The sequence below is a fragment of the Anthonomus grandis genome, chromosome 16, assembly GCF_022605725.1.
Source record: "Anthonomus grandis grandis chromosome 16, icAntGran1.3, whole genome shotgun sequence".
Taxonomy (NCBI): domain Eukaryota; kingdom Metazoa; phylum Arthropoda; class Insecta; order Coleoptera; family Curculionidae; genus Anthonomus; species Anthonomus grandis.
The window spans coordinates 14,136,514-14,149,756 of record NC_065561.1 but is presented as its reverse complement, the minus strand read 5'-3'; the positions used below and the strand labels follow the sequence as shown (position 1 = coordinate 14,149,756).

The 13,243-nt window shown below is 30.3% G+C and overlaps 1 protein-coding gene across 1 annotated transcript in view; it reads right to left on the bottom strand.

Annotated features, from left to right (window-relative positions):
* The window catches only part of LOC126745621 (rho-associated protein kinase 1), a 54,757-nt gene extending 41,842 nt beyond the window's left edge, over window positions 1-12,915 (bottom strand). Inside the window, exons 1-2 of the mRNA XM_050453553.1 lie at window positions 12,762-12,915; window positions 5,665-5,894 (exon numbers count right to left, since the gene is read on the bottom strand). Of these exons, the coding sequence (XP_050309510.1) occupies window positions 5,665-5,845 (181 nt within the window). The 5' untranslated portion in view covers window positions 5,846-5,894; window positions 12,762-12,915. The remainder of the gene's footprint in view (window positions 1-5,664; window positions 5,895-12,761) is intronic.
* Between the last annotated feature and the right edge of the window lie 328 nt (window positions 12,916-13,243).

The window sequence follows — 13,243 nt, the reverse complement described above, 5'->3', positions numbered from 1 at the left end:
CTTACTGAAAATGAGCTAGAACAGTTCATAGGCACCTGCATTTATATGTCAAAACCCTAGAAGTTATTGGAACTGCAGCCTGACTCACCAATTGATATCAGATGTTATGTCGTGTAACAGATGGAAGGAATAAAAACGTTTTTTACATTTCGCGAACAATAACGATGCTATTGCTGCCGGTAATCCTGGTCATGATGAGCTTTTCAAAATCCGACCGATTCTAAGTAAACTACGAGAGCAGCTACTCAAAGTTTCAAAAGAGGAATTTTTAGCTATAAGTAGATAAGCATATAATTCCTACAAAAGCGCGTTCGTCCATAAAATAATATAATCCGCAAAAAAACCACAAATTTTTGCTGGAAGTCAGACCAATTTTACCTGATCTGGGGGTGAGTTCAAACGTGGTTCTGCGGCTAACACAAACAGTACCCAATCATAAGATATTTTTCGATAATTGATTCAAGAGCGTTCCATTGCAAATTTATCTTATACGAAACAGGGTCTGTTACCACTAGAAACAGTTAAGAACGGCCGAGGAGCTATGGTAGAGAAAGTTGCCACAATTTATGGTACCAAAATATCTGTTGTTGCATGATATGACAACAAATTAGTCAACCTTTTATCAACAAATTCAACTCGACTGCTGGAAGTATGCCAACAGTCGAGGAGAAAAGATTTTCAAAAAAGGATAAGACACATATAATGGTTCCATGTCCAAGAGCTGTAACGATCTACAATCAGTAGTATATGGGAGGTGTCGACCTCCTGGATTCGATGCTAGGATACTATAGGATCAAACTCAGATCCAAGAAATGGTACATGCGTATATTCTTTCATATTATTGATCTGATGGCTGTCAATGCATGGATTCTTTGGAGAAGAGGTGGCAATGAACATAATTTAGCTCTGGCAGATTTCAAAATAGCAGTAGCAGAGTGTTTGTGCAAAGTTAATAAAGCTGGTTCTACTAGAAAGCAGTGGCACAATTCCAAGTGGAGCTATGGAAAATTTGCAAAACAAGAAAATAAGGGATCCAGCAACCGATTTTCCTATGCAAGATGTTAGAACAGATAGATATGAGATATGATCATCTTCCATTATGGTGTAATGAAAGGCAAATATGCAAATATTCCTGTGGCGCAAAAAGCTTCATAAAATGCGAGAAATGTAATATTTTTCTCTGTTTAAACAATGATAGGAACTGTTTTTACAAGTTTCACACTCAAAACATTTTATTATAAAATAAGAAAGGTATTTTTTACAGTTTTTAAATGTTGTTTTAATCCATAATGTGCCATATATGAACAAAAAAAAAACTTGGAAAAATAGAAAAAACTACCGAAGAAGGAATTTTTTAAATATTTTTAACGTAATCTTGAGGTCAGGTTTGTACTAGTAGATTTTTTTTATAAAAAAACAAAAAATTCATGCATTAAGGGGTTAACTTATTAATTCTTAATTATTGACCATTGCTTTTTTAAATAATTGAGGTGACTTTTATCTCTTTCTCTTATTTTCTATTACTAGCTTGTAACTATCATACTGGTTTACATGAAAGATTTTAATATCTCTGGATAAGTAGATATATTGAATAGTTATATTTTTTTTTATTCAACGCTATTAATCTGATGCAAGGACAGCAACATATTGATATTTGTTATTAAATTTTTTTGTATAAGTTTAAAGTGTACTACGCCCGTGAAGTAATAAGAAAGTTGAGCTAAAAAAACATGGTAAAATCACAGTATATAAAACAAATCTTATCAAGATTTAGCACAAGGGCTTATAAAACTATGATGAATGTTATGTATGTTATGCGGCTACTTTAAAAGACTCGAAAAATTCAACCATGTTTCCAAAGATGCTGATCATACGTTTTTATAAACGGCAAAAATTTAAAATCTATAGCATCACAGAAACAAACTTTAAAAGAGCTGTTTGCTCCTAATAATCAATCAGAACTGGAATTCTTATACCTAAAAATTGGTTGCTTGTTGAATAAACATTTCCGATACATACATATTGGGATAAGTATTGTTCATAATTATTGCATTTTATAACAAAAAATTTACTTTGAATTATTTGCACTTCATTTTAGAGGTCGCATCCATACAGAATTTTAAAAAACCATGAATAAGCCTACATTTAAATTTAATATCAGAGAACAACCAACTAAAGCTGCGTCATATAAATAATGGTAAAAAATAATTTTAAAAACATAGAATGTGTGGAACCCATCTAAATCTTAAATAAATACAGATGCATACCCTCCCAAAATAAGTATGATTTTACTTTATCCACACGCATATTTCAGGAAATTTTGGTTTTATATGAATCACAATCTTATCTGAATATAAAATATAGATATGTAATTTAAATGTAGTAAACACACAGACAATTTGGTTATTATTAGTATGTTAACATTTTACCGCACCCAATTGAATCAAAGTTATGAACAGTATAAAAAAAAATTATTTATTTATTTATTTATTTATTTATTTATTGTTTATTGTTCAACAGTACAAAACCATTTACAGAACAAAGCTAGCACACCAAGTAACAGATATAAAATATGAAAAAAAAAACTGAAAAATACAATATGTGCTTAAGCTATAAGACCTACACATCTAACTTAAATAAGAGGGGAGAAAATTTCCCTAGTGAAAATACCTACTTGTCTAAGAGAACAGTTATGTATATCGCACAAAGCAGAGATGTTGCTAAAATTTGTGGTCATAACAAAAATTGACTTCTTACCAATGTTAGTTCTCGAATGAGGACAATAAAATGTTTCGGTAAGCTGTGAGTTACATCTTGGTACTCTAAAGTTTAACACTGATAAAAGATGGGGCGAATCAATAAGATTGTGAGTAAGCTTATATACAAAGTTATTAGAAACAAGCATCCTTCTAAAATTAAGAGAATCGATATTAAACTGAGACAGTAAAAGAGCATTATCAAATCCTCTTTGAGGATAGACACCAGTTTCCTTCAAATGCAAAAATTTGAGGAATTTTCTTTGAACATTCTCTAGAGCCTTAACATGAATCTGATATATTGGATACCACACTAAGCAGCAATATTCAAGACTTGATTAAACTAGTGAGTAAAACAGTGTTTTAAGAGATGTAATATTAGTGAATTGTTTACAGTTTCTCATTATGAAACCTAAAACTCTATTTGCGGATGAAAGGACTGACTGGGTGTGGGGAATAAATGTCAGTTGGATATCAAATGTAACCCCCAAATCATGTATATTTTCAGAATGCTCTAATTCTTCAGAACTGATACTGTATACGTAATTTAATGGTTTACGTTTCCGAGTGAATGTCACTACTTTACATTTAGATATATTTACTTTAAGTTTATTCTTTATACACCAGGTGTGTAAAATATTAAGTTAATGTTGGAGAAATACACAGTCGTCAATACTATTGATTCTGCTATATATTTTCAAATCGTCGGCAAACAGTAAGTTTTCACAAGTTAAGGCGCGGGAAAGGTCATTGATGAAAAGTAAGAACAGTAAAGGCCTCAAATTCGATCCTTGAGGCACCCCAGATGAAGCCAAATACAAGTCAGACTTGAAGAAACAAATTGTTGCCTTGAAGTAAGGTATGATCTAAAAAAAGAGACAAGTGATGGACTAAATCCAAAAGAGCATAGTTTTTTAAGTACAGTAAAATGATCAATGCAGTCAAAGGCCTTTGAAAAGTCATGAGTGTGTAAACTACATCAGTCTGGCCGATGTCATCAATAGCATCACTTAAAAATTGAGTAAATTGAAGCAGATTAGACATTGTAGAACGTTGGGGCATAAATCCATGTTGCTGAGTGGCGATGAGTCTATGAACTGCTGGAAACATACGGTTGTATATGACTTTCTCAAAGACCTTTCCAAAACTACTGAGAATCGTAATTGGTCTGATCATGGCCCGAACTAGACTTACTCTTCATATTTTTCAAAGTTTGCTCAATTTCCAACTCAGAAATATCATCTATATGCACACAGAGCTTTGAAACTACATGGTTATCATTTGGATTGAATAACAGATGGTCAGTTTCATCATTGTTTGTAGAGGTATAAACACTTTGGAAATAGGACGCAAATGCATTTACTATGTGATTCGGTTCCTCATACACTCCGTTATGGTCATGATTCTACCTGGTATTCTTGAACAACCCTTCTTTGTCTGTACATATGACCAGAATAAAGCAGGATTAGTAGATATACTATTTTGAATTTCATTTATATAAGATGCATAACAAGTATTTATCTGTGATTTAACAACAGTTCTAAATCTTTTAAATTCAGTAAAGTGGTAGTTACTACCTGAATTTTTAAAAGCCTTGTGATATTTTGCTTTAAGTTTTATATTGTGTTTAAGTTCAGTAGAATACCAGGATGGAAACCGCCTCTTCTTTTTAATAATTTTAAATAAAGGAACATGCAAATCAAGCAGTTGGTAAAGCCTATCACAAAATAGTTGACAGGCCAAATTAATGTTATTTAAATTATTTAGAAACGACCAGTCTACATTATACAAAGATGTATAAAGACCTGGAAAATCAGCTCTCTTAAAGTTATATGACTTACATAAATTATTTGTTGTAAAATTGGATAGTTTAGCTACTTGCCAATCAAAAGATATTGAAAGTGCGGGATGATAATTATCCTCAACCAACAAAGGTCCAAAAAATATAATATAATCTTTTTTCTAAACATGTAGCACAAATTTAAGACGATTTTCATTGGGTCAAAGTAAGATAAAATGTCTCTATAAACATGTTCAATGTGTTTGCTTGTGTTGACAAATATTTTTTTCCTATAATATATTAGGTGCTGCCTTGACATATTAGAATTTGTCTTTAACAACTGGAATGGTTATTTCTGGAGTGATCGATTTTAATCTATGGAGACATATTAAGAATTGCAAACCATGAATAAGCTGATGGGAGTAATTCTATAAGAAATAATCCTGGTACTTTAGGAATCAAATAATTATTTAGAAGAAGGTTCAATTAAGGCATTCTGGCTGGTCAAAAATCCATGTTTTTCTGCAAACATGCAATTCTATATAATTTCTGGCCTGCCTTGAGTAGAAACTAAAATTACTACAGTTCAGTATTAGGCATGGGGTCATCAGCCTATTTGGCTAATTCTTTAACAATATCTTATATATTCAGTCCTACTAAGGTGAATAACTGCGATGATGTATTAATATGCAGATAACATTATAAAAATGATTTATCATGCATATAAAAGAAAACAAATGGTAAGATAGTTTCATTAAAAATTATTGCTAGAATGTAAAAATATTGCCATAAAAAAATCAACAAATTTTTCAAGAACTTACACATATTAATTGAAAAAACTAAATGCATAATAATTATTGTGAATAATATCAGCCATTTACCAGTTAAAACCCTTTTAAAATGTTGAAGCCAAAACAAGGCAATTAGTTTTAATTTACTGAATGAATAATTCCTAAATAATTTTAACAGATATAAACAACAATAGTACAATGCGATAGCCTTGAACTCCCACAGGTCAATATTTTTCAAAAACGCTTTAATAAATACCAAAGGATTATAGTTAATTGATTTGATTATCTAATTGTGATTTTTGTAATTATTATTATAGACGGATTATGTTAAACTTACATCTATTTAAATAAACTTCAAAGTTCTTAAGTTTTTTAATGGCAGGATGGTCACAGTCTGTGTAGAGAGCCTGTACAGTGTCCAGAAGAGAATCGATGTTTCCCTTTCCTTGTGGATCATGAATTTTGCCTTTGAGCAAATTTAGACGCCGTCTTCGGTCCTCATCGCCCGTGAGGTCCATATTGAACAGAGCTATGAGTAACTTGACTAACTTGAGTACCAACTACAACCTAAAAATAATTTGAGGTCTATAAAGGGTATAATATGAAGTATTCACGAGTATATAGTATTGTGCATAAATATAGCAACAAGCGATGTTTTCAAAAATATTATTTGCTTCTTTATTTATTCCATATTATTTCTTTACTTTTAAGTACACGCCTCTGTATTATTTATAAATATACCGAGATATCATAAGAATGCCAATGCAGAGTAAGGAACTTCATGTTTGTCTATTTAGACCATGTGCATAAATATAGCAACATTCTTGTTTCGCATTCATTTTATCAGCTAAATATCGATTTACCTGCTGTAAAGTTGTTATTTTTGAATCTCAGAATTAACTTAAAATGGGTCGCTCAAAAACCGTCTCTGGTGATGTAAGAAATTGTGGAGCATCACGAAAATGGTGTTAGGCAGAGTGACATTGCAAGAAGCTTACGGCTTCACAGGTAAGTCGTATCCAGAGTTTGCAAAAAATTTCGCCTTACTGGAACAGCTGCACCGACGCCCATTCCTGGTAGACCCAGAAAAACAAATTTGAGGATATATAGGCAGCTGCTACGAATTTCCAAAGAAAGTCGTTTTCTGTCTTCTTCCCAAATTTTGACAAAATTAAAAGAGGGTGGAGGAGTAAACCTCAGTTCCAGTACCGTAAGATTACTTAATGCCAACTTACCTGCTCGTCGCCCCGCCAAAATACCGTTACTCTCAAAGAAGAACGTCAAGGCTCGTTTTCACTTTGCCCAATCTCATGTCCACTGGTCTGTAGCTGATTGGAAGAAAGTCGTATTTAGTGGAGTGATGTACGTCAGACGTCCCAGTGAACAAAGATTAAACAAAAAGTACATTTGCCCCACAGTTAAACATGGAGGGGGAAATATTCTTGTATGGGGATGTTTCTTGGCTCGTGGCATAGGACCCATAGTAAGAATAGTGGGCAAAATGGATCGTTTCATGTACAAAGACATTCTGCAAACACATTTAGTGCCATATATGGATGAAGTCATGCCAGTAACAGCCATATTTCAGCATGACAACAATCCAAAACATGCTTCTCAATTTGTTAAGAGGTGGCTATCCGATGAAAAAATAAATGTAATGGTCTGGCCATCTCAATTGCCAGACCTAAACCCTATAGAGAATTTATGGCATTACATTGACACCAAAATCAGGCACCTAACATGCTCTAATACAAATATTCTCTTTGAAATAGTGGAAAAGGCTTGGAAAGAAGAGAACAATGACTATATTATGAAATTAATTGAGTCCATGCCAAGACGATGTGCAGATGTTATAAAGGAGGGTTATATTTCTTTTTGGAATCAAAACTATTTTTTGTTGCTATATTTTTGAATAAAAAATTTGCATAAAACAATTTGGTGTTTTATTTATTATGATACAAAAAATATGATAATATGAAAATATAAACAGGCTCTAACTATTCTTGTAAATAATATATAAACCTTACTTATAACATAGATACTAAAAGATATATAACAGGAAAGTTCAATGTTGCTATCTTTTTACACAATACTGTATATATGACAGTATTCAATGTTTTTAGTGAATATCTACATATTTACATCCTGCACAATATTTTAGATGGTATGAACATAAAATTCATACACCTAATCTCCAGTTGATTAGACCGATTCTTTGACAAGAATGATTATATATATTAACCACTAGTTCCAGTTATTAGTACCAATAGTTCTAGAGAAATTGGTTTGATAGTTTCTATATGAGCAGATTTGGATTATTATTAATAAAATTTTACTGCACAATTTTCGATAATTGATCAGTGTCATACACATTATAATGGCAATAAAACAAGGCAAACAAGTGGGAATTTCTGATAGATATTCTATGATTAGATTAGGACCTAATTGTGTTAAAAAAAGAGTAAATTAAATAAAGTGAGTTTAAAATCAATTATTGGTAGTCAGAAAATTTAATGATCAATCATTATAATAAGAAATTACACACACACTTTACTATATACTTGAAATTTTAAAATTCTGAAAGCAAGATATATGTAGTTCCAATATTAATGAAAGTCAAGCCAAATCAAATCAAAAAGTTAATTTTCCAAGATATATACAAAAAATTATTTCTCAAACTATGCAACATTCTGGAGCCTTATAGACGGTCTGTATGTGCACCTTAAATAAATGATACTGAGGGCCAAATGTAAAAAATTTAAAGAACACAGCAAAGCACTAATTAGTTAAATTCTTAAAATATCCAGATTTTGGCATAAGTTCCCAAAAGTGGTTAGGAGCCATAAATCAATCTGGTTTTTAATTTTTTTGAAACTAGTAACGATTTAGCAGCAAATTAAATACTTTAGGCATTTTGAATGAAATATTTCTCTGAGTTGCATAATATGAAATCCTAGGAATTAGAAGCATATTGTTTATATTTGCTCTTGTACCAATAGAATAGTTGCTAATAAGATTTATAAATTTTACATTTCCAAAACCAAACATCATATAATTCTTGATGTCACTCTGTTTTACATTCAATAGATTGTCCTTTTTAAGTAGTAAATCACTAGGATACATTCTATCCTTAAAAAAAAACTACTTTGACAACATATTTTTATATAACAAGTAGAGAAGATAAAACATTTTACATGCAGTACCCCAAGCTAAAATTCCATAAGTTAATATTGATTTTACCAGCTCCTGATATAACATCCTTAATAACAAACATGTAAGGCACCATTTGTCTTTATTTATAGTTAATATGATTTTGCATCATACATTGATTAAAAAATATGCCCAGATATTTAAAATTATCAATTCTAATGATTTTTTCAGTGCAGTTACAGCAAGGTTTTCTATTAAAGTGTTACCATGTGGTAGGAGTCTATTCAACATACCAAAAGCAACAAATTTAATTTTTTTAGTGTCAGAAGAGTCAGAATCAACCAAGTGTTTAACTGTCAAAATCAAAAGAGAACTTTATTATCACAACATTAAAATGTTGTTGACAAAATCAGCAAGTAGAATATAAAACAACAAATTTGGAAATAAAAACAGCCTGATCTTAAAAATCTTACATATGTATTCTATTTTGGACTAAAAGGAACATTTTTAAATTTACATAAAGTATTGGATGAAATTATAGTAACAAGAACATTTTTGATTTGTATTTTCTAGGAATATAGTATCAAAATTAACTTCCATTAAGAGTTTATTAAATATTTGTGGTAGATATTAATCATTTATCTAAATTTAATAATATTGAAAGAAAGCTTATTTTAAGAATGATTACACAGGTTTTAACGCTTTGATACAGGAACCTAAGTTTTATTATGCCTTGGCATGGTTAATTGTTTCTTGTAAAATATTTTTTTCCAGATTTTTCATAGAATGAATGAATACACTGACACTATTGTTCGGAATCTTATTTTTACCAAATACATGCTAACATATATATATAACTGTCCATAAACTTTATGCCTGTGGAATTTTACAGGACAGGTACCATCACTTAAAAAAATAATACATTTGCACAAAGAGTGAAATTTTTCTGCTGTTTAACAGTCTAAGGTACATAAATAAAAGTAATGGTACATTTACCAGTTTATAGTTAAATAAACCACTTTTGACCAACATCAAAGATATCTTGATACTAAAGAGTGATGAATTGCAAATGACTCTGAGCCATTCTGATGCATTTAAACTATTCTGCTTCTCGTCAAAATATATTTTATAGATTTACAAGTTTTACAATATGCATCTAATTTTAACTAATGATCTAATTCATATTTGGCTTACGTAAATATTTTGTATGTAATGGAGGCAGTCCATTATTTTCATGCTTGCAATAGAAGAAAAGTTAATATTATATTTGAAAAACACAAAGGTAACATAACAAACATGTCAGATTGAAACATTTTTAATATACATGAATTATTTGATGAAGTCTCTCGAGTTATCACAGTTGTTGAAAAATTAAAACCACTTTGGTTAATGTCTATTAATTAAGTCCTATGGAAAAATGGTATTTAATATTAACCTCTTCTAAGACATTTTGGTATATTTAAAACAAATATTTTAAATAAATATTTATTTCTTGAAAAAATCCATTCAAAAATTTTAATGTTTTTTATTTATGGTTTATCAGGTACATACACTCAGGTACATTCGGAAGAAAATGTATTCAAAGAATACAATTCATCAAGAATAATATTTGAGGGTCAGAGAGAGGTTGATTAGCTGTAGTATTAGTTGCTATGATTACAGTGATATTAAATGTAACAAACCATTTTTTAGAAAAAGTTTATCAATGGAAAAATATGAATGGTCAAAGTACAGAGGGCAAAAAAAGCAAGTAGGAGTACCAAATACATTAAAGTTAATTCTAGTAGATTAAAATTGTTTCTAGAAAATAGAAAACAGCAGATATAAGTAAATAATATACTCAGCTCTGGAGATGTAGAGGTAGTGGAGTATGCCACGAGGAACCACACTTGGACCTCTTTTACTTACACTGTATATTAATGGTTTGATTTTATAATGAATATCAATTGGGAAATTCCAAGAGATAGTGTAGTTTGTCTTGCACATGACACTTGCCTAATTATTAAAGATAACAGCTGGGAGGGGTTCAAAAATAAAGCTAAGTTCATTCTCAAGGGTAAATGATTGGTTTGATTTTAGTGTTCTAACTTTAAACACAGTTAGAACAAACTTTATGGGTGTTATGCATGAGTAGATCTAGCCTGCAAGATTTCACTAAAATAAGTTTACATAATTTTGATTATCTATATTATAATCACCAGCGTGTAGCACTAGGATTGATTGTATAAATAGTTTAACATATTTAGGAGTACATTTTGACAATCTACTTAAATGGGTTGCCCTTATTGATTATGTAATAAATAAGATCCATAAATTGTTGTATAAATTTTACATCTAATGACAGTCTTTGTAAAAAAAATAATCTTGTCATTGTATAAAACTTTGGTGGAATCTATACTTGAATAGAATGTATATATGGGGCATATATAATTTTTAAATAAACAGTTGTTTTATATTATTTAGATACAGTTTTGGTTTGCAATTTAGGAGTTATATTTTAGTAAATACTTAAAATTTGTATTAGTTAGAAGAGCGAAGTACCTGCTGAATTTGTATTTTTAACTAAAATTTTGGAGGGTAAGTAGAACGGGTAATCCCAAAAAGTGCCTTGTCATTAGTAAAAATCTTTTTCTTCACTACTACTATCTTTGTCTTGTTCACTTAAAAAATTAAAGCAACCCTAATTTTAACTGATCTAACTTATATTAACCGATGAAATAAATAAATTGGCTGATATATTTCTTGCTTTATTTCTGTCTAATACAAACCTCAACTTCCTATATTTTAATTTTGTATAATTATGTAAATTTTAAGGCAAATTTGTTATGTCTCTTGTACAAGATTGTAACTATTTCTTACGATTTCATTTTAACTGTCCATGTTATAGTAAGTGAGGTGTACTACACAGGTGAGTAGTAAGTGAGGGAGCCAATAATTGTTGTCAGTTTTGTTTACAACAGAAAATGTTTAAAACAATTAGGCATTTAATTTAATTTTTACATACTATTTTTTGGACATCAGATAAGGTAAATTTCACTTCAATCAATAAAAATATTGTCTTCCTTCCTCTCCCTTTACCCCATTTTTAAGTGATTTTATTTGATTGGTCACTTCTATAGCAGAAATAGGATTTAAGAAAAAACTTAACAAGTGTTTTTGTATATTCGCACAATAGTCATTATTTTGTTGAATTTTATCAGATAATTTTTTTCGAATATTAATAAAATAGTTATTAAATTCATCAGCTATTAATTTCTTATCTGTTATTTCTTCATTTTGACTATTTTTTAGGCATTTAATTTCTTGTTTATATACCTGGTCACCGGTGGCCTCCTTTATAACTTTCCACATTTTTTTGGGATCATGTGATTTATAATACATATATTTTGTATGTAGGTATAATTAGTTTGCTAAGAGTTGTTCTATATAGTTGATATTGATTTAGGAGATTCTAAAAAAAGATTTGCATTAGACATTGACATCCTCGGATCCCAAAACCACATCCCATTCTGCTACAGATAAAAGGTTACCAATGTTATTGTAGTCAATTTGCTTGTAGTAGTTTTGTTTTTTGTTCGACATTACTTGTAATATAAAACCCAGTCTTTTGAACATTTTGATTACGGTATTTTAACATTAGTTTTTAAAAATGTAATAAGTGTTACTATAATTTTGTTCAATAGTGTACTTTGCTCATATTATATTACAAGGTAGTGAAGATAAACATAAATGTGATAAAAATTACTTGTTGATATGCTAAAATGGAGGCCAACATAATATTATGAATGGAATTTAATACCAAATTTCTTAGAAACAGCGGATACTAGAAAAATGAATGTTTGTTTATGTAAATCCATTTAAGGAAACAAACACATAACTACATATTATTTAAGGAGTTGAATCTAAGTAGAAAGCAGAAACTTTTACAGAAAACTACTAGACCCTATACAGTGCCTAATAAATATTAATTTGACTTTACTTATTCACATATCACATACATTAAAATTATCGTGCCTACCGGTCCTATATACTTTAAACTGAGTGTCCAAAACCACCCAAAAGTGAATGGATATGAAAGCATGGAGAGGCATTAAATAATGTTGAATTTAAAGCCAACAGGATATAAAAATAAACGAATTAGGACAACAGCCGTATAAAAAAAGGATCCAGTTACTAAATTTAAGATGTAAAAACCCAAATTTTAAGGAAGTTACACCTTGGCCTGCGGGGTACTTGGCCAAAAGAAGCACTTCTTTGTTGTAAACAAGCATCAAGGGACCTTACCTTTTCATCACAAAATAAACTAAAACCACTTTAACATTCTATATTTCATCTAAAAGGAAAAACAATACACAATTACGGTATTTTTCGTATTCGAATTACCGACACAAACATAATTTTGTAGAAAAAATATTCTAAACGACAGCCATTTTCATTTTATTAATCATTGGAAATGTCAAATAATTTTTGTTTTGTCAGCCAACCGTCATTTTTAGCGAAGTTTTTGACAACCCTGCCAAAAACTTTCGAATACAGAAATCTGTTCCTCGGTCTCATTTCTTGTTATAAGGCACCGAATAGATGGCGCTGTAAGATGGGTAGGTCTTTTTACTAACCACATGAACTAGGATAAGGCTTTAAATATACTTTAGAAATCGAAAATTAGCTTATAATTAAATTACCGTTCTTCTTTTTCTCAGTCTTTTTACCCTCTAGAGGGTGTACTGATATTATTTTAGGTATGTGTTTGAATTTGTTGTTTCCAC